The sequence below is a fragment of the Macaca thibetana genome, chromosome 4 (assembly GCF_024542745.1).
Source record: "Macaca thibetana thibetana isolate TM-01 chromosome 4, ASM2454274v1, whole genome shotgun sequence".
In the NCBI taxonomy this organism is placed as follows: domain Eukaryota; kingdom Metazoa; phylum Chordata; class Mammalia; order Primates; family Cercopithecidae; genus Macaca; species Macaca thibetana.
In genome coordinates, this window is record NC_065581.1 from 13,147,459 (window position 1) to 13,168,771 (window position 21,313).

Sequence of the window (21,313 nt, forward strand, 5' to 3'; positions counted from 1 at the left end):
CTTAGATTTACTATTTTCATTTTTTTAACTAATGCTTTTGCTATTACAGGCATTTTTCTTTAACAACTTTATTGAGGTATAATTTACATACCATAAAATGAACCCATTGTAAGTAAACAACTCAATGATTTCAGTAAATTTAAAGGGTTGTGCAACCATCACCGCAATCCAGTTTTAAACCAAATGGTTTAACACCAAAACACTCCCTTGTGTGGACACTTGAATTTTATACTGCCCTGCATTTTATTTTATTTTTTATTTTATTTTATTTTGTTTGTTGAGATGGAGTCTCACTCTGTTGCCCAGGCTGGAGTGTAGTGGTGCAATCTCAGCTCACGGCAACCTCCACCTCCTGGGTTCAAGCAGTTTTCCTGCCTCACCCTCTTGAGTAAGCAGGCCACCATGCCTGGCTAATTTTTGTATTTTTAGTAGAAATGAGGTTTCACCATGTTGGCCAGGTTGGTCTTGAACTCCTGACCTCAAATGAGGCCCACCTCAACCTCCCAAAGTGCTGAGATTACAAGCATTAGCCATCATGCCTGGCCTGCCCTGTATTTTAATAACTGTATAATATCAGAGTGATTTTTGGATTTGAGAATAGATTTTCTTGTTTTAAAATAAATCCTTGTGACTTTATTTCTTTATGTAAAAATAATATCTGCTCTCATGCTTTTCCAGCACCTCTAGCAATACAGATTTTTGCTTAAAGGAATGGATTGCTTTGTTCTGTTCACTTTCATTTTCTACCTCCCAAAGGCCAAACACTCCCAGGCAGTCAGCTCACCCTCACACCTCGGTTCTCATTTACCTGATTTATCTTATCCCTGCCATCCGTCAGGCTGGCGCACTACACATCACACCTTCTCTCTTTCCCAACGCCTCACTCCTCTTCTTCTAAATTCTTTAACTTTTCATAATTCCTTCTTTTTTCTTCCTTGTTCATGTTTGTTCTACCCAAAGCCAAAATTATCGAGGAAGGAGGGTCAGACCATACCTGGTTTGTGAAAAGGGAAACCACTGTATTTTCTTTTTTTCCCCATATTAACCCCATTTTCCCCTGTGTTTTACGGGTCAGTCATAAACCAGGTCCAATGGTTGTCCCTTTGTACCAGACAGCCCACAGTATTTTACTTCCTGGAGCAGTAGTGAGCTTGTCCTAGTGTAAAAATTAAAGCAACTTCATCTTGGATGCTAATCCACCATGTTGGCCTCTGATTAACCCCAGGTCTTAGAAGGCCTCTGAGACTTCCACTTTATCTACTGTTCTCTGGGCAAGAGCACGTACTTACCATGAGTGGTGCCCTTAGGTCAAAACAACCTTGATGTTACCATGCTTCAGTTGTCCTACACTTTATTTTCAATCATGCAGACCCTTTCCATTTGGTATAGAAACCCTGGGTCTGGGAGAATAATGGCTAGGGGGTCCACTATCTCATCTCACTGCTGCCCAAGACCCAGCCATGGCTTCTGTTTATGAGTCCCTACTACAAATTCAGAAGATGAATTTGTTAGCCTTTCTTTGTCCTCTCGGCTTCCTCAGATGTGGGGGGTAGATGTGCATACACCTGCCTGCTGCAGAACACTTTGAACTCACTTAAACTTAGCTCTGACTTTGGAAGAGCTGCTGAAAGTGAGATCAGAAGAGAGGCATCATGCATACCTTGTTAAGAGAGATGGTAAGAAGAAAAGAGTTCCTGGCTGGGCGCAGTGGTTCACACCTGTAATCCCAGCACTTTGGGAGGCCACGGCGAGCGGATCACGAGGTCAGGAGTTCAAGACCAGCCTGGCCAACATGGTGAAACCCCGTCTCTACTAAAAATACAAAAATTAGCCAGGTGTGGCAGCGGGCACCTGTAATCCCAGCTACTGAAGAGGCTGAGGCAGGAGAATCGCTTGAACCCAGGAGGCAGAGGTTGGAGTGAGCCGAGACCACGCCATTGCACTCTAGCCTGGGCAACAGAGCAGGACTCCTTCTCAAAAAACGAAAACAAAAACAAACAAAAAAACTGAAGAGTTCCTTACAAGGAAGAAGCTCCTGAGAGTAAAGTGGAATTATGTCACTTTACCGTGACTTTCAACCCCAAGTAAACTAACAATCAGATTGCCTTCTGTTTTTAGATCCTTGCAGTTTTCCTATACATTATGATCATTCTCACAACAACGTTGCATCATGGAGAAAAAGGGAAGAGCATTAAAATCTCTTTCTGCCCTTCCACTTACTGCTGTGGGACTCTGAGCAAGTTCATTTTGCTGGGCCTTAGGTACCTCATTGTAAAATGAGAATGATTAGGCTTTACAGGATTGTGGTGAAGATTAAGTAACATAATTTTTCACGCTTCTCAAGATGATCTGTGCATTCGCTGTGGGCTTAGGATTCTTTACCAGGAATGGACAAAGCCATAGAAGAAAAAAGCCATCTCGAGTATGTCACTTTAACTTGGAAATTGGTGGTGATGGAGCGGGAGTATTTTCTTATTTAAATTAAAACAGATATATTATGTGATTTCTACATTTACTTTCAAAGGAAACTTAGTACATTAAAGAAACATACTTTCTTTAATGCTTGGCCTGGGCAACTTTGAGTCATACCCTTGGAGCCCCTAGTATTCTCCCTTTGTCATAAGGAATGTTTCCATGGAAGAGACTGAGAAGCACTGGTGCATGAAAGCATCTGGCATAGTCTGTGCCATGTAGCACATTCTTATTTAACCTCCCATGTCTGTTTTATAAAGTATCCAACTGCATTTCCCTGGGACATGCTTGATCACGTCTCTTGGATGTGGCTAGCACTGAACTTGTCATGCATCCTCCAACCCCAATTCTCACCCTGTACTCCTTGCCTTAGTCATGGACAGCACCATCCATTGAGTTATGCAGATCAGGAACCAAGGCATCCTCCTTGGCCTTTCTCTTTCCTGCATATCCGTGTCCAAGCGTTCACATCTAATCGTGTCTACATTGCCACCTTCACATGTCTTGGGTGCATCTTTTGTCACTGTCAACAGCATCTTCGTCTCAGCTACCATCATCCCCTGCCTAGATGCCTATAATCACCTAGTCATTGGCCTCTTTCCAATCCATTCTCTATACTAAAGTGAATGTTCATCTTTCATTTCCTCAAAGCTGATCACTTCTTCCCGTTGCTCTTAGAATAACATGGTCCATGAGGCCTTTCATGGCCCAGCCTCCTACCCCATCTCAAACATTCTTCATCTGATGCTGGCAGCTGCAGCCACACCAGCTTTCTTTCTGTTCCTTCCTGGCACCATGATTTCTCCATCTAGAGCAGGCTGCTCTATCTGGAGCATTTCCCTTGGCCCCTACCCAGCCCCCCTCAGCTCAAAGATCTCTTCTTCAGAAAAGCCTTTTCCAACACCCCAATCAGGGACAATATTTACCATATGCTCTGATAGGAACTTGTCCCTTTTCTTCAGGAGGACTTATCTCAACTTGTGATCACACATTAAGTAATATCATCATTTGACAATGGTCTGAATGTCACACGAGTCTGTAAACTCTATCACAGCAACGGCTGGCTCTTTGGTTACCGTTATCTCCAGCCCCAACCAGTGCCTTTGACTGTGGACAGCGGATCCACAGTTGTCAGTGACAGCTGATGTCCAGATGGCTGAGTGCTTAGCCTGAGAACATCCACATTTCTCCTAATAGCTCAGGATCTTGGACCTCCAACTCCAGGGTTCTGCTCACTTCATCGCAGATCTTCCTTTAATGCTGTAGACCAGGTCCCTCTGCTTTAGTCTGTGGTTTAGAACACCTGGGAAACCTCATTTTGTCTGAGAGAAATCTGTTTTATTTATGTGGTTAAGTACAGAAGGGGAAAGCATCTGTTTACATTCGGATGGCTTTATGTCACCCAAACATCTGTAACAAACCCCATACTTAAAGCCCCCCTGCTTTACCTTACCTGTCCGGTCTTTTCCTACTGTGCTGCTTAGCAGATCTTTTCTTTTTCCCTTTTTTTTTTTTTTTTGTTTGTTTGTTTGTTGTTGTTGTTGTTGTTGTTTTGAGATAGAGTCTCCCTGTGCTGCCCAGGCTGGAGTGCAGTGGTGCAATCTCGCTCACCGCAACCTCTGCCTCATGGATTCAAGCAATTCTCCTGTTTCAGCCTCCCAAGTAGCTGGGACTACAGGCATGCGCCACCACTGCTGACTAATTTTTGTATTTTTAGTAGAGACAAGGTTTCACCATGTTGACCAGGCTGCTCTAAAACTCCTGACCTCAAATGATCCACCCACCTCAGCCTCCCAAAGTGCTGAGATTACAGGTGTGAACCACCATGCCTGACTCTGCTTAGCAGATCTTTTCACATCAGGCAGAACTTTCAAACCTAACTGCATGCAATTCCGTATCCCTTCTCCAGCCCTTCCCCAAGCTCTCTTCTGCAAAGAGAACATCTTTCTGCCTTCCTGCCACCATATCATGTCATCTGGTTTGACAAATAAAACTCTTCAACCCCCAAACACTGTTTCCATGTTTCCTGCACCCAGCTTTCCCCCTTGTCCTCCCATACAGCCTTCCTGCCACCACTTCCGTAGGTGCAGATTTATGTCTCTATTTTAGGATTAATATGTTCTCCGTCAGCTCTATGTGAGTGCATCCTAACCTAACATTTATTTTTCTCCCTCATACCAGTTAATTCATTATAATTTAAGAGAGGGAACTAGAATGTAACATTTTTAAAATAGTAAGTTCCAAAATATATAATTAGTGATTCTCAGCCGAGTCATGCCTGAAAATAACCCAGAGAGCTTTTTTATCACAATGGAGATGTCCTGGTCCTACCCTGGGCCTATGAAATTGGAATGGTTGGGCTGAGGCATCAGTGTTTTCCCAGTGTGGCAAAGTGACTTGACTAAGGTCACTTGACTCATGTCCCATAGCTTAGAGGGTGACAGAGTTAGAAACAAAATCCTCATTTGCTTGCTTTCTTCCTAATTCTTCTTCATATTCTTTGGCTCCGTCTCAAAAGAAAAAAAAAAAAAACATATTCTTTGGACTAAATTCCGTTGAGGGCAGTGTGTGTTTAATATCTGTGTCTGAATTTGTCTGCATAAAGTAGTTTCCTTATTTTATAGCTGGTGATTTTCCCCTGAATATGTTTTCGAAGGCTGTGGAGGTTGAGTCAGTGTGTACCAGAGACTCCGCCATCTGCTAGAATAGCCTTCTTTCCTCCCCATGTTTGCCGGTGTCCCTCCTTCGAGGCACAGGCCTGCCTCTTGGGCAGCCCCTCACTTTCCCACTCCTGGGCTGTTTCTACTTGATGTGCCCCCCAGCGCACCCACTGTTCCCTCTTCCCTCCTCCAGCCCCGCTGCCACCTTCCCAAGCTCTCGACCTAGGTGCATGGCGGGGCCATGGCGGAGGTGCATTGGGTAACTGAATAGTTCCTTCTCTACTTGGCTGCTCCAGCTTGGAGCCTAAGAGAAAAAGGCAGTGGAGGGGCCGTGCCATGGAAGCCACCCCTACCTTTAGACAGTATCGCCTCCGGACCATGGGAGGCCACACCAGAGAGCTTCTCAGAAGGTATTTTCACACCATTTTTTAAAATAGTTGGAAAACAACGGAATCCTCAGTGAGGCCTGATCTCTATGAACTGGATCATTGAAACAGCAGTCCCTCCTGGGAGGAAGTGCCATGTTCAGGAAAGTTCAGTAAGAGTGAGGTTCGGCTGACATCCAAGGTGGTGTTTCTGGCATTGAATCCTAGTTCCTTTACTCAGTAGCAATGTGACTCTGACAAGTCGTTGAGCTTTTCTGTGCTACAGGTTCAACCATAAACTGGGGTTCAATTAGATAAGAATGCCTACCTTGGCTGGGCACGATGGCTTACGCCTGTAATCCCAGCACTTTGGGAGGCCAAGACCAGTGGATTATGAGGTCAGGAAATCGAGACCATCCTGGCTAAAACCATGAAACCCCCTCTCTACTAAAAATACAAAAATTAGCTGGGCACGGTGACCTGTGCCTGTAGTCCCAGCTACTCAGAAGGCTAAGGCAGGGGAATCACTTGAACCTGGGAGGCAGGAGTGGCAGTGAGCTGAGATCACGCCACTGTACTCCAGCCTGGGCAAGAGTGAGACTCTGTCTCAAAAAAAAAAAAAAAAAAAAAAAAAAAAAAGAATACCTACCCTCTCATTCGTGATAATTTGAAGATTATTTGGTAACTTAAATGACATAATCTGATTAAAAGGCTTATTATGATAGTATCAAAACATATTAATCGGTATGTCTCATTAGCTCACATTAGCAAAGCACAATTTACAGAAGCTTTCTCGTACATTACATTGCCATATGTGTTAACATAGGATTCTTTAGAAGACAGCTTGGCTTCCTACTCACATCTGCTTCCCCGTTTGTCTTTTATTTGTAGCCCTGGAAAGGAAAATATCTATGAGGCAAAGCAGAGAAGAGCTGATAAAGCGAGGAGTCCTGAAGGAAATCTATGATAAAGGTAAGGAGGTTTGGTCTGCCGTCCACAGGCCAAAGAGTCATGCGTAGAATCTGCCTGCATATTTCTTGGTTCCATTTCGTTTCCTACATCACCATATATCAGAATTTGAACCGTTAAAACTCCAGACAGTTCTGCAGAGAAAAGAGAACGTAACAGACAGTGCTGAAGCTGTCAGCATTATATGAGATGAGGGAAACAAAACTCCCTTTTCTGAGCGTTGGAATCAAGCCATAGGAGGCTAAGCAAAATGATGTGGCCCCAGGAATGATGCAGGCACTGGTCATGAGTCAGTCGTGTGCAAATACACACGACTGGGGTGCAGTCAGCTGTTTAGGCCCTTTCAGGCACTAGGGATTCCCAAGACAAATGTGAAAAATCCATACTCATCTAGGATTTCCTTAACATGTGTCTTTTTTTTTTTTTTTGGTGGTCCATATCCCACAACAGAATAAATTAAAGGAGATAAATTTGTGATGTGTAACTATGCATTTAAGATATTGCAAATGATAATATTACAGGCTTCAAATGCTCTGTAAATATGTCCACAGATATTTGCTGGTGAATACCACGTGTCCTTTGCTTATCGAATTATTGCCTTTAAATATGAACGTATGCAGTGATCTATATGGCATATCAAGTATCCTTCACTCCTCTTTTCTAAGAGCTTTGTGATATTTTATTTTACATATATATATATATTTTTTTTTTGAGACAGGGTCTTGCTCTATTGCCCAGGCTGGAGTGCAGTGGTGCGATCACGCTCACTGCAGCCTTGACCTCCCAGGTTCAAGGAATCCTCTCACCTCAGCCTCCTGAGTAGCTGAGACCACAGGTGTGCATCACCTCACCTGGTCAATTTTTGTATTTTTGTGCAGACAGGATCCCACTATGTTGCCCAGGCTGATCTCAAACTCCTGGGCTCAAGCAGTCTTCCCACCTCAGCCTCCCAAAGTGCTGGGATTACAGGCATGAGCCACCGCGCCCGGCCTTTGCAATTTTCAATTGAATTTGCATGAGTGCACCTTCTCTTTGTCCTCCTCCCTCCTCTTCTTCCTCCTCCCTTGTCTCCTTCTTCTCTCTCTCTCTCATTCTGAGGCCCGTACTCCCTCTGTTAGCGCTTTAAGTGAAATAACAGACTGTCACTTCCAATCTTGTTACAATCATCAACAGTGTCTATGTCAGGTCTCCTGATTGTTTCAGGCAGGTGTTATCTTGTGGGCCAGATTATTAAATCACATAATATTCTACTTTAACGATCCATCCTGATAGTCAAAGTGCTCCTGGAATCTGCCGACACAGTCCATTTACTGTGTTTTTGTAGGTCTTCTACACGCCTCGTGTGTGTTCTACTACAGCAAGGCAGGTTGTATTTCTGGGTTCTGGCACATGTTTCAGACTCTACTGTTCTGTGGGTTGGTTCTTATTCCTCTGGTGCATCTGACCTCCATCATTCCTGTCATGGGCCTTCCCCGTGGTACTTTTGAAGTATTTTCTCTTAGCACAAATTAGTAGCCTGAAATGCAAGCAAAAAGTGGCCTAGCTCTTGCCCTGCCCTGGTGGCAAGGCATAATGGAGGCAAGATGTGAAGATGCACGATTCCAAACTACGTTCTGTCATTATCAGAGCCTCCCGGGGTCAAGCAAGCCCTATGGTAAGCCAGCTTTATCCATCAACTTCTGTGTATGGCCATACCAGAATACCACTTTTTTGATGGATTAAGCTCTCCAGGGGAAAAGAATCCATACTTTTGTTGCATTTCTTCAATGTCTTGCTGCGTGTATGATCCCCCAAACCTCCCTTGTGTTTGTTGTTGTTGTTGTTTTGAGACAGAGCCTCCCTCTATCTCCCAGGCTGGAGTGCAATGGCGCGATCTCAGCTCACTGAAACCTCCACCTCTTGGGTTCCAGTGATTCTCCTGCGTCAGTCTCCTGAGTAGCTGGGACCACAGGTGTATACCATCATGCCTGGCTACTTTCTTTTTTTTTTTTTTTTTTTTTTTTTTTTTTTTGTAGACATGGGGTTTCACCATGTTGGCCAGGCTGGTCTCAAACTCTTGACCTCAGGTGATCCACCCACCTTGGCCTCCCAAAGTGCTGGGATTACAGGCATGAGCCACCGTACCCAGCCCAACCCTTGTTCTGACTTTAAATCTCCATGCTTCATCATAAGCTCCTTTCCCCATATTCACCCCCCAGGAGAGATGGAAAATAAACTTAACTAAAGGTATAATATTATATAATAAGCACCCAAGTGCTCAAATAAATATTATTGTTACAGCCAAAACTTGTTCAGATCCAGTTAAACAATTCCTCTTCTCCCTCAGGAATATTCTGAAGTAGAGAATACATCTACTGTAGCATTTATTATTTCCATTACATCTAATAACTGGGATAAGGTAAGAATTGCCTAAGTGGCTTCCTGACTTATAAAAAGAAGTCACAAACTGTTGAAGCAAAAGCCTTATTTGATAGGGAAAGAAAGAGAAGGTCCCTGAGACTGGAGGGTCCCTGAGGCTGCTCTTAAGGAACTCCTGACTGTTGGTGCCCCAAGACCTCACCAACAGTTCCCCAAGAGCAGGCAATGTGCCTCTGTCACACTTGCTTCTTTCTCCATCAGCACACAGGGAGCTGACACAGGACCTGCACTCCGTTAGTGGCTGCAGGCCGGGTGCGGTGAGTCACGCCTATAATCCCAGCACTTTAGGAGGCCAAGGTGGTGGATTACGTGAGGACAGGAGTTTGAGACCAGCCTGGCCAACATGGTGAAACCTTGTCTCTACTAAAAATACAAAAATTTGTCAGGTGTGGTGGCATGCACCTGTAGCCCCAGATACTTGGGAGGCTGAGGCAGGAGAATCACTTGAACCCAGGAGGTGGAGGTTGCAGTGAGTCAAGATTGTGCACTGTACTCTGGCCTGGGCAACAGAGCAAGACTCTGCCTCAATAAAGGAAATAAATAAATAGATAGATAGAAAGATAGATAGATAGATAGATAGATAGATAGATAGATAGATAGATAAGTGATTGCAGAGGGAAGGACCAGTATAGTCCCCACCTGTCACTTGCCACCACAACTTCCTGTTTTACTTTGATCCTTGCACTTATCACTGTTTGCTCTTTCTGTTGTTTGTTGACTGACTTTCCTCACTAGCACATAAACTGTAGGAGAGCAGGGGCCTCAGAGGCTGCGATTCCCCAAGCCCCGAATCATGTCTGATATAGTTTAGATGCTCAAAAATGTTTACTGTTTGGATGATTGGAAGAGGAGAAGAAGAGACGGGCTAAAATGAAAACTTCATTGCACATAGTAGTGTATAGTTTTGTGTTTTCTGTGGGATTTTCTGATAAAAGCATTCATTTTTTATCACCATGGATATTAATCTCATTGCCTTATATTATAGTATATCGACAGTTAGGAGCATGAGCCCTAGAATCAGATTCAATTCTAGTTCTACTGTTGACTAGCTGTGCGACTTCAATCAAGTTGCTTAACTTCTCTGTGCTTCTCTTTCTTTATCTGAAAGTATGGGTGATGGTGTGATGAGGATTACAGGAGATCGCGCATATGAAATAGAACAGTGACTTTTTTTATAACAGTGACTTTATAGCAATCTATAAATTCTCAATAAGGGTTAACATGCTGTGATTATTAGTCTCATCATCGTCATCATCGTCCTTTATATTTCCTTCAAACCCTTTATGTGCCTCATCCTAGGTGACCCTGTCAACAGGTCCAAGAAGTCAGAAGGGTAGACATCACTGTCCCCTTTTGTCTGAGGATTAAAAAAGTACAAAGATCTATGACCTCCTCAGAATGGCCTTCGTGTCAGTGTCCACCGAGAACCCAGTCTTCTGTAGCTGAATTCGGTTCCACCTGGCTTTCCTCTTAGCCTCTAAGCAAGTCATTTTCCTGTCATTTGTTCTTCCCTTTCTATAATGTCATTCTTTTTCCTGTATCTGAGATTCTGGGGGGTAAAGCAAATAACATTTTATTGCCACAGCATGATGAACAGCAAATGGCAGAGACTGTAATTGTTTTCTTAAGTTGTTCGTTTCAAGAATAAATCTCATAGCTTTGGAACAACCGTTCCATGTTGCCTGGCTGGTAATTCCTCATTTTGCACCACCTCCTTGTGTTAGCACACATGACTCTAACTAGTTACCAGCAGCAAAATCGTTTCCACCAGAGATGCATGGACCCTGACAGCTGCCGCATTGATTCGTAATGACTATGTCAGCCCATCCACCTGCATGCAGCCTCCAGGCCCCGCCTCTGTTTGTGCTGCAGTTATCCTGTTTGTGTGCACGATACTGCTAACGTGGTGGAAAATAATTTGTCTTTAGTGGGTAGGATTTTCCCTTCCAGTGCTTTTTACATTATTGATTTTGCTTGATAATGCCCCACTTGTTCATAGAAACCATGAAAATAAACTGTAGTGATTTGAGAATCATAATTATTTGGACGGAGCACACACAGAATTAATGAGGTTTTATTACTCTGACAGTTCTCAAAATTCTTTCCATTTTTCTTGGTGGGTTAAAATCCCAAACTGGTCAATGAATTTAATTCAGGCAAAATGAGAGCTTGGGTCTAAGAAAAATAATCTCAAATGTCGACTGAACTAGCGCAGAGATTCCTCATTTAACAGAGTGTGTTAGACAAGCAGAGCGTAGTTATTCGACAGTTTTCTTTTATTATTATTATTACTGGCTTCCATATTGAATCACATAATTTTACAGTCCAGAGATTTAGACAAAAGTTTTAGAATCAGAGGAAATAGTTTGATCTCTAGACATAGTAGGCCAGGTAGGAATGCAACGCACTTTGAAAACCACATAAAAGGAAATTTTAAATTATGTTAGTTGTGATGGTAACACAGACGTAAAATTATAGGTTCTTTTTTTCCCATTTTCCCGATTTTCTACAATATGATTGGCTTATAAAGAACACAACTTAAACATTAAGATGAACCGCCAACACTCTAAATAGTAAAAATGTTAAACCAATTAATGGTGTAAAATAATCTGTAGTTCGACAGTTTATTTTTATTTATTCCTCAATCTTATGACCTATTTGCTTAAATTTGAACTTAATTTAAACAAACTAAACAAAGTTTAATTAAACAAAGTTGTCCTTGGCTCCTGGACTACTGCATGTATTTATTCATTCAACAAATTGGCACCAGGTGCTCCCTCCATGCCAAGGAGTTGTCTCAGTATGGAGCTACAGTGATAACCAAAATTGCAAAATCTTACCATTTCAGAGTTTACCTTCTACTCAGAAATAGGAAATAATACATATAGTATTTATTGCCAAGGAGTGATGAGCACTCTGAAGAAGAACGAAACAGCAGGGTAAGGAAATAAAGTCAAGAGAAGGGGGTTGTGATTTTAGGTCAATGCAATCATGGAGAACCTCTTGCAGGAGGTGATATTTTCACAGAGATCTAAATGAAGTGACCGAGTGACTCAAACAGGGGCATGGGCACCCAGATTCTGAAACCTGATCCTACTACGACTTTAAGGCAACTTGTAACTTCATTCATGAGCCCTTAAGTTCTTCAGATTGCCCCGGGATGTTTCTTTTCAATGAAGGCCTCTCTGTGGCATTTGCTTCTCTCTCATTACCAGGTAAATCAGAGCATGTCACTGCCTGCTCAAAGCCTGCAGTGGCTCCACATTTCACTCAGAAATTCCAGGTCTCTACAACAGCCTAAAGCCCTGCATGATCTGCCCCGCAACCCCTAACTTTTATTTTCACTCTCTTCATCCCTCTACAAATTCCCTTTCCCTAGTGCCACTTCAGCCCTGCTTCCTGGCCCTTGAGGTTTGTGTTGGCTGCACCGTCTTCCAGAAGCCTCTTCCCCCAGATATCCAGATGGCTGCTCCTCGTTCCAGGCGGAGGTGTCACCTTCTCAGTGTCACCTTCTCAGTGAAGCTTACTCTGCGACCACCAAGTTTAAAATTGCTGCCACCTTCTCTAAGTTCTTGGACCCCTTACCCTCCTTCTTCCTTTTTTTCTTCTATCTCTTATCGCCTTCCACCTTCAAACGCCTCTAAATTATCTATTTATTATGTTAATTTTTTCTTGTCTCTCTCTCCTCACTTCATAATCTCCACCAAGCAGGGCAGGGGTCTTCATCTAATTTGTTCCCTGTTGTAGCCCAAGTGTCTATAGCAGTGCCTGGGACAAAATCGATGTTCAGCAAATGCTAATAGAAAGCAGTGAATGCAGGCATGAGGTAATTTCTGCATGTTCACGTGACCTGGTTTATTCACTGCACTGGTGAAATCCAGAATACTAACAACACCGATCCCCCTTGTTTATTCAGTTTTATGGTCCATAAAACTTTACTACCAGTTATTTAAATAGGTGATATTATATTATGCATATATTTGTATACATGGATGCCAAATGCCCTACTTTCAGATAGTGTCTTTAAGTGTTATGGGAAAAATATAGCAATGTCAGTCAGTAGTATAGTCATCCCAAGGTGTACGCAAGGGATTGGTTCCAGAACCACCTCCCATACCAAATTTTGCACATACTCCAGGCCCATAGTCAGCCCTGTGAAACCCATGTATGCAGAACATCAGCCCCCCAAACACAGGTCTTTCAATCTGTGGTTGAAAAAAATTCACATACGAATGGACCTATGCAGCTCAAACCCGTGTCATTCAAGGAGCAACTGTATATTGTTTGGCTGTTAGTAAAATAGTGATAATATTTCTCAGACTTAACAAGAATCTCAAGAAGTCACCTGGCTAGCTACTGATTATTCCAATGTAGACAGGAAGCAGCTGAAGCCAAGAAAGGTTACTGATGCAACCTAAGTCACAGCCAGTGCGTGTGAACTCTTAAAACCCCTGCTGAGATCATATGTTCTTCATTTGGGATTTATAGGGACACAGGAAAGCTATGCCCATTGGTTGTCAGAGAATCTTAATAAATATTGCTATTAGTGGCTGTTGCAAGTAATCTCTACAAATAAACATGATGCTATATTTGTAAAATGTTGGTAGTTGTGCTATTTCCATCACTGAATTTCTCTGTGAAGCCTCAATTCTATCACAATGTCACTCGCTTTGTATAGTATGGGTATGTTTAATTCACATGCATGTATCTTTTGTTGGGAGGATGGGGAGAGAAAAGAAGACCACTTCTCTACCATCCGATGAAATGGCATTGTCCCTGCATGTTAGACAATTCCATACCCTAAATGTGGCAGGCTGCAGTGAGATCATTGAGGCTGCCACAGCTCACCTAGTAGTTTCCACTGCAGTCCTACCTAGACCTGGGGGAAGAGGTAATCCCACAGGGAGGGGAAAAGAGATCAGGAGGGCATGTATCCTGCAAGGAAAGAATAAAACTGACAGCATGCCAGCGAGCAACTTTGCTTTCCACTGTGTGCTGGGAATTAGAGATAACATGCCACAGCAAGTAATAAAGTGCATTGAGGTATGTTGTTTTTCCTAATCAGGTTGGAGCAACATTTTGGAAGCTGTTATGTTTAATTATAAACACAAACAGAAGCTTCCTGAGATGGACAACTCTTTTACACGGGGGATCGCAGTTTTCCTCTTCTGACATTCAAGATGAAAAAGCCCGATATTTAAATTAAAAGGTCATCATATTTTAAAAATAAAAATAAAACTTCTCCTCTGTATTAGAGGAGACAAATGTAGACTCGAGCCTTCTTAAATCCCATAGTTTATCTGGTATTCCAGGTGCATAGACTTAAATCTTGACGTTTATAGGAAATGCTTTTCACAACCTTTCCCAGGCACTGTTGTTTGTCACATTTTTAGCTGTTTCTGATGTCTCACCTAGAAATGGCATTTTCTGAAAGCTGTGATTTGGAGTAACCATGTGAAAATGAAAAGAGTGTTTACTTTCAGCATCAACAACCTATAATCATTTGTGTAGCACCTAAGCACTTAATACAATAGGTTTACTTGGACTTGCTTTTTAAACAAAATCCACCTTTAAAAATGTAAAGGTGTTACATTAAGACAGATGGAAAGTGGTTTAAACAATAAGAATAAAGAGCAATTGTGATAAAAAATTCTCTTAAGCAACACTGTTCTCTCAGAAAACCACTATCCCAAGCCTAAAGAATGAATGAAGTAATAATCATTATTATTGTAATGAGTAAGCATTCCCCTTAAATGTACTCATTCATTATATATTTGTGAGTACCTGTTGTGTTTCAGGCACCATTCTGGGCACCAGGAATACTAGGAAGGCCAAGCCAGGCATCTCTGGCTAATAGAACTTACAGTGCTGGTGATGGGTTTAGGCTGCTTGGCAGTTACAATGGAGAAAGGATAGGATTTTCAGGTGCATGTGGAAGCATCACTCACCCAGGTCTGGGGACTTAGGGAAGGCATCTTGGAAGGAGCAGTATCTTAGAGGAACCCTGCGGGGTGAGTAAGAATTATGCTGGAGAAGATCGGAGGGGTAAGGGAATGTTACAAGCCGAAGGACCAGTACAGTTGGAGACACAGAGTCAGGAATAAATGAAGGGAAGGGGTAAGAGTGCCCAGCATGTCTGTAAGGAAAGGGAGAGTCAGGACAGATCATGCAGGCTGGAAAGTTATGTTCATTGTTTATTCTTCATCTTGAGAATGGTGAGGTGCTTTGGGAGGGTTTTCCACATAATCAGATTTGCAGCCTCATCACACTGCCTGCAGGGAGATTGACTTGCAAGGAGAGCAAGACATGAATCAGGGATACCAGCTAGCTGACTGTTGCTGGGATTCAGATGATGTGATGGTGGGTAGTGGGAAAAGAGTAGTAAGCGTGGGGAAAAAGAGAGGACTGGAGAGTTCTAGGAGGTGAGGTCAAAAGGGCCCTGTGACCACTTAGATTTGGGGAAGTGAGGAAAGGGAGTAGGCAGGGCTGAGACTTAGGATTTGGCCTTGGACGACTGGGTAGACCATTCCCTGAGCTGGGATCCCAAGAGAAGTGAGTTTAGGACACAAAACATTGTGATGATTTGTCTCCATTGAGTCTCAGATATCCAAATAGCTAAGTAGACCATTAAATATACAGACATGAAACTCAAGGGAGATCTGGGCTGGGCTGGGCTGGAGATGGTTTGGACTGGTCAGTGTATACATCCTGTAAAGTCATGTAAATTGATGGTATTTCTCAGAGAGAATGTAGAGTAGGAAAATAAGGTGGCCCTGATAGAAAACTCCATGGAACCCCAACATTTAATGTTTGGGGAGTAAAAAAATGATCTAGGAGTAAGAAGGACCCTCAAAAACTAAGAAGTGTTCAAAAAATAAGAGGGTTAACCAGAAATGTGTAGCATTATGGAAGCCAAGGCAAGAGACTGTTGCTCAGCTGGAGGCAAAATTGCTCGCATGGTCAAATGCAGACACATCAAATAAGACAAGGAATGAGAAAACGATCAGGAATAAGAAGTGCCCTTTTGATTACGTTTATGCTATTATGTAGATTCTTCAGTTACCTGTGAAGCCAATATGCAGTCAGCAGGGTGTAAGTTAAGATGCTCTGGATGCAGGTAATAAAAAGGTTAAAGAGACTAAAACAATAAGCAAATTCAGAAAGTCCACAGGCTAATAATTTTTGTATGTTTGTCCTCTGAGGTATTCCAAATGCCTTCAACAATCTTAGAGTTTGTTGGTGCTCATTTCATATTTATTGCATGAAAGAATGAAACTCACATAATAAAGTCCAATGGTAGGGCAGCTCCAGGGCTGGTTCATTCATCAGCTGTATACCATGGCTAATGGATGCCATCCTCTGGCTGTAACTCCTCATGGTGACAAGATGGCTGCAGTAATTCCTGCATCACATGTGTATACCACAGTGTACAGGGAACAAACAAAGGCTATATCTTCTTGGCATCTTGACGATAGCATGAAAATTTTGCACCAAAGGTTTTTCAGGATTGCCCTCATGTCTCATAGATGAAAATTTGGGCAGATAACCACCAGATATTTTTCCCCTAATTTTGACAAATGTTTCCATAAACTTAAAGTATTGCAAGTACAGTCAACTCCCTGAGTGCTGCTGCATAATGTAAATTCATATTGGAATATCCACCATGAAACCCCCCTTTCTAACTGCTTACCTGGACCCCTCCTGTGAACTCACGGCAGGGCAGGGTACATGGGGCATGGTGGGCATCACTGCCTCATCCACGTGTCCCCTGCCTTCCAATGCTTTATTACTCCCCAGTCACTGACATGCATTGACCTTTATAACTAGAAAGCAGCCAAACTTTGGGAATCTAGTAGCTGATGAAGGAAAAGCTGGAAATAGCCTAGAAAAAGGTTCCAGATTTCATGCTTTTGCCCCAGACTTGTGTAAAGTTAGACAAGTCAATGGGGCACGCCACCCCATTAATAATGTCCAAATGGACAGTACTCTTGTAGGAGTCCTGAGCCAGGGATTCCGGTTCTGGCTCCCTCGTGTTCTGTCTATGGAAGATACAGGGCATCTTTTCATCTCTCTAGACTCTGCTTTCTGATTGAATATAACCCCAGGACCCCAGCAAGGCCATGCTTTCCTTTGATCCCCTCTCGCTGTTCCCAGGCCCAAGCCTGGCTTGATTGAAGGCAGTCTGTTACCAACCGGGTGATCCTCCTAGAGTCTCTGGGAATCATTCCATCCTCCCATGGAATGATGAACTCTTCAGCTCCATTCTGGCCCTTGCCTGTCATCTCATAAAAGACATAATCGCATTTGGGCTTAAAAGACATCATCCAATGTGGGAAGTTAGGTCACCACCTGCTTAAAGCAGGTGCTCCATCAAGGTTAGCTCTGGTCTCCACCAGCCACCTGCTCTCCCTGCTCTTCTGCTTTCCTTTGATACTTTTCTCAAGCCCTCTTCACAATCCCCACCCCACCTCACTTCTGCTCAGGTAGAACCGAGATCCACTGAAGGCTCAGGACTCCTCCAAGGGCCACGTCTGCCTCTGTAGTTCTGTCTCACTGCTCTCAGGACTCCCACTGTCCATGTGTGCCCTGGAGCTCATCCCCCATCCCAGCACTCCAGGTTTCCCACAACTGCCATTTCTCTAATAGGACTACAGTACACTGAGCCAGACACTCGTTATGGTGGAGATCAGTGTAGCAGCATCATTTTAACCTCTGTGTTCCAGAAACGGATTGACTTTTGCATACACGTAAGTCCCATGGTTGTGATTTTCAAGTCTACCTTGAGCGATGCTGTCCCGTAGAACTTTCAACTGGAACAGAAATGTTCTGTCATCTGCGTCGACCAATGCAGTCGCCTCTAGCTATGTGTGGTGGTGGAGCACTTAAAACGTGGTTACTCTGATTGAGGAACTGCTTTGTGAATTTTATTCAATTTTAATGAAGTTGAATACCACTACATGTATCTAGTGAATGTCCTATTTGAGAGCCCAGCTTACAGAAACAGAGCTGTGCAAATTTTGAAATGGCCATCCCCTATAATTTCCCTCCCCCAACTCTAGCCACTTTTTTTTTTTTTTTTTAGATGGAGTTTCATTCTTGTTGCCCAGGCTGGAGTGCAATAGCACAATCTGGGCTCACTGCAACCACTACCTCCGTGGTTCAATCAATTCTCCTGCCTCAGCTTCCCAAGTATCTGGGATTACAGGCATGTGCCAACACACCCAGCTAATTTTTGTATTTTTAGTAGAGATGGGGTTTCATCATGTTGGCAAGGCTGGTCTTGAACTCCTGACCTCAGATGATCCGCTCACCTCGGCCTCCGAAAGTGCTAGGATTACAGGTGTGAGCCACCGCGCCCAGCCAACTCTAGCCTTTTCTAAAATCTTGAATGCTAGGCTCAGTTGGGCTACCCTATTAATGATGAAAGAGGCCCCTTGCACAATGATTGATTCTGTGAGATTCAGACTATCATATTCCATAAGAGAGAAACTGTGACATTGTGTTCATTTTCTATTCAATCTGTGCCCCAGTTGCATTTTTTATATCAAAATGCCCAGAAATAGCAAGATGGTAACTCCTCTTTCAGCTACAAACCTTGGAGTCAGAGTCATTATTTGGAAATAGTGGTCAGAGCCCTGATAGTTCATGAGGATACATCATCTGAGAACCAATGCACTTGGCGTGCAGACTGCTGAGGAGGCATAACCATACCTGGGAGACAGGCACCACACAATTCCATGTAATGAGGCGCTCAGGTTACCAGGAGGCTGAAGGCAGGGGAAGCAGCCCAGACTCCACATGAGCCATGGTTTATTGACCATGAGATGCAGTCAGTGGCAGCAGATACTAATAAATTCAGCAGGACACAGCTCCAGGGAAGTGCAGCTGAAACAAGCTACCCGGGGTCAATGTCTTTGCCTCTCTTGTGATGGAAAGTCATTGCATCTCACCTATTTAATGTTTTAGGCAAAGGCTTCTCAGCAAGAGGAAAAGCCTATTAAAATCAAAATAGGATATTAAACTCAGAACAATAACCACAATAACAAAAAGCAAGAAGATCCTTTGAGTACAAAAACAGGTACCATTTCATTCCATGTGTGAAAATATCCACTCCAAGTAACAGAGAATCAATTAAATTCTGAGAATGAAAATAAATTTTGCACAGCTTTTCAAGGTAGTTGGATTCAGAAGGATTTCGTGAGATGCCTGCATGAGACAGAAAAGAACATCATGGCTCTTGCAAGATTGTTCTTGCATATATACTCGTCAGAATAATCCAAAGACTTGGCTGCAGGTAGGGGTAAAAAACTGAAAGATTCTCTGACTTGTGGATTCTGAAAATACAGGTTCCCTGGTCCTACAGAACCCTACAGCGTCTGCCTCAAATCCTGACAGTGCACAGAGACTTTTAAACACGTACACACACACACAAAATGACTTTTCCTCACTTGGAAAACTCCAGAAATGCCAAATAGCTAATGTATTCGGTTGGTACAAATATAATTGCAGCTTTAAGTAAAAGTCATGACAAAAATTGCAATTACTTTTGCACTGACTTAGTTTTTTGTTTTTTGGTTTTTTTCCAGGTAAGACTCTCAAGTCTTTTTAACCACCCAAGCATCAAATTATAGTAACACTCATTAGTAAATAGGCAACATTTAATAAGAATATATTGCTTTCTATGCTCTACATTTAAAATTCTTTAAAATGACAACTATGGCACCATGTAATCACACCAACTCCCTAAACTCAGGCAAACTGGAGAAAATATCTCCAACAGAGATCGACAAATGCCACAGAAACATTTCCAGTTTCTTAGGCTTAGAGCTTTTAATCCATCGAGGAAATCCTTAATCCTTAAATAAATTATTACTTAATTAACTGTTATTCAACACGTCATTTTACAGTATTTTACTGACTATCAGGGCAATTGGTAGCTTCGATTACAGTGATCTAAAAGGTCATTGGGATTAACGGAAGCTTTTTCAAAGCTCTGCATCTTGTTGCTAAAACGACACCTCTCTGAGATACAAAACAATGGCTATGCCCCTTAATGAGTGGATTTTTTTTCTAGTCACATAGAAAACATATATCAATGTCAAAAAAGTACATAAGACGAAGTCTCTATTTCAGCCTCACTAATGTTAGGACCACTAACACCAGAATGACACTTGTGTGGGAAGCACCTTAGACTTTCCATTTGAGATGCACAAAGGACATGTCTGGGAAGCTAAAATGGGAACACAGAATTTGCTGAACAGCAGCTCTTGTCTCAGAGAGAAAAGGCAATTAGCAAATGCTTGCGTTAGGCTCCTCTTCTGTGTCTTCACAAGGATAATTATTTGCTTTAACATAAGGTGGCTCGACTTTTTTATTTTGCTAACTATAGCCATAGGTGATCATCAGTAAATTAAAATGTGTTTGAATTTTTGCAAGCATGCATGTGTAAATTCAACACATTTGCATTACCAAAAAAGATGCAGTGTAGCTAATTCTTCTTATCATTTTTAGTCTAAAATTGTCACATGGCACTTCACTTACATAATGTTTCTTTACAATGGAAGCATAAATGTCGTCATGGTTTCATGATGTTCATTATCCTCTGCTACAAGGACTAACAGTTAAGAGAGTTTGAGTTTTGTTAATGACAAGTACATGTCTTATTTATAAAGGATTCTATATTGTTCTTGCCATCCTTAAGGAATTAGAATTTCCAAATAAGTCGTTTTAAGTTAAATCACATTCTCTCTCTCTCTCTCTCTCTTTCTTTCTCTCTCTCTCTCACCATATAGTACTAGTTCAGCATCTACTGAGCTAGGGACTTCACACAAGTTATTTAACTTTCTAATGTTCACTTTTCTCTAAACAATAAGAGTGATTTTGGTACTAACTTCATAGGATGGATGAGTGGAAAGAAGGAAGGAAGGAAGGAAGGAAGGAAGGAAGGAAGGAAGGAAGGAAGGAAGGAAGGAAGGAAGGAAGGAAGGAAGGAAGGAAGGAAAAAGTAAACATAGCCTGGCACATAGTAAGTTCTCTGAAATATTGTTTCAGAGGTTGTTATTATTACTATCATATATAAAAAGTCCACCATAATGCTGGACACCGAATATGCTCCAGCAATGTTTCCTTCTCCTTTCATTTCTTCCTCCCTGTCTCTCTACTGTGTACAGAGGCTTTTTGTGCAGAGCACAGATTTCTAGATCTATGTGAAAACTTTACTTACAAGTTTTTAAAAAGTAAAAATATAAAATTTTATTTAGCCAACAATAAAGCAGAAATTCATTCATTTACTTTCTAGTTCTTGCTGTAATAGGTCTAAACAGTATGTCAGACAAGAAAAAGAAAACCTGAATATAAAATGTTGTGCTGTGTTAGCTCATCTGATATTTCAGGATGATTTGCAAGTTTGGGTGGGGGCGCTTTTTCTTG

The 21,313-nt window shown here is 42.3% G+C and overlaps 1 protein-coding gene across 9 annotated transcripts in view; it reads left to right on the top strand.

The window, feature by feature from the left end:
* The window catches only part of PHACTR1 (phosphatase and actin regulator 1), a 578,071-nt gene that overhangs the window by 442,590 nt on the left and 114,168 nt on the right, over positions 1-21,313 (top strand). For all 9 annotated transcript variants that reach the window (XM_050789316.1, XM_050789314.1, XM_050789313.1 and 6 more), the window contains one exon: positions 6,389-6,469. In XM_050789316.1, coding sequence (XP_050645273.1) covers positions 6,389-6,469 — 81 coding nt within the window. The remainder of the gene's footprint in view (positions 1-6,388; positions 6,470-21,313) is intronic.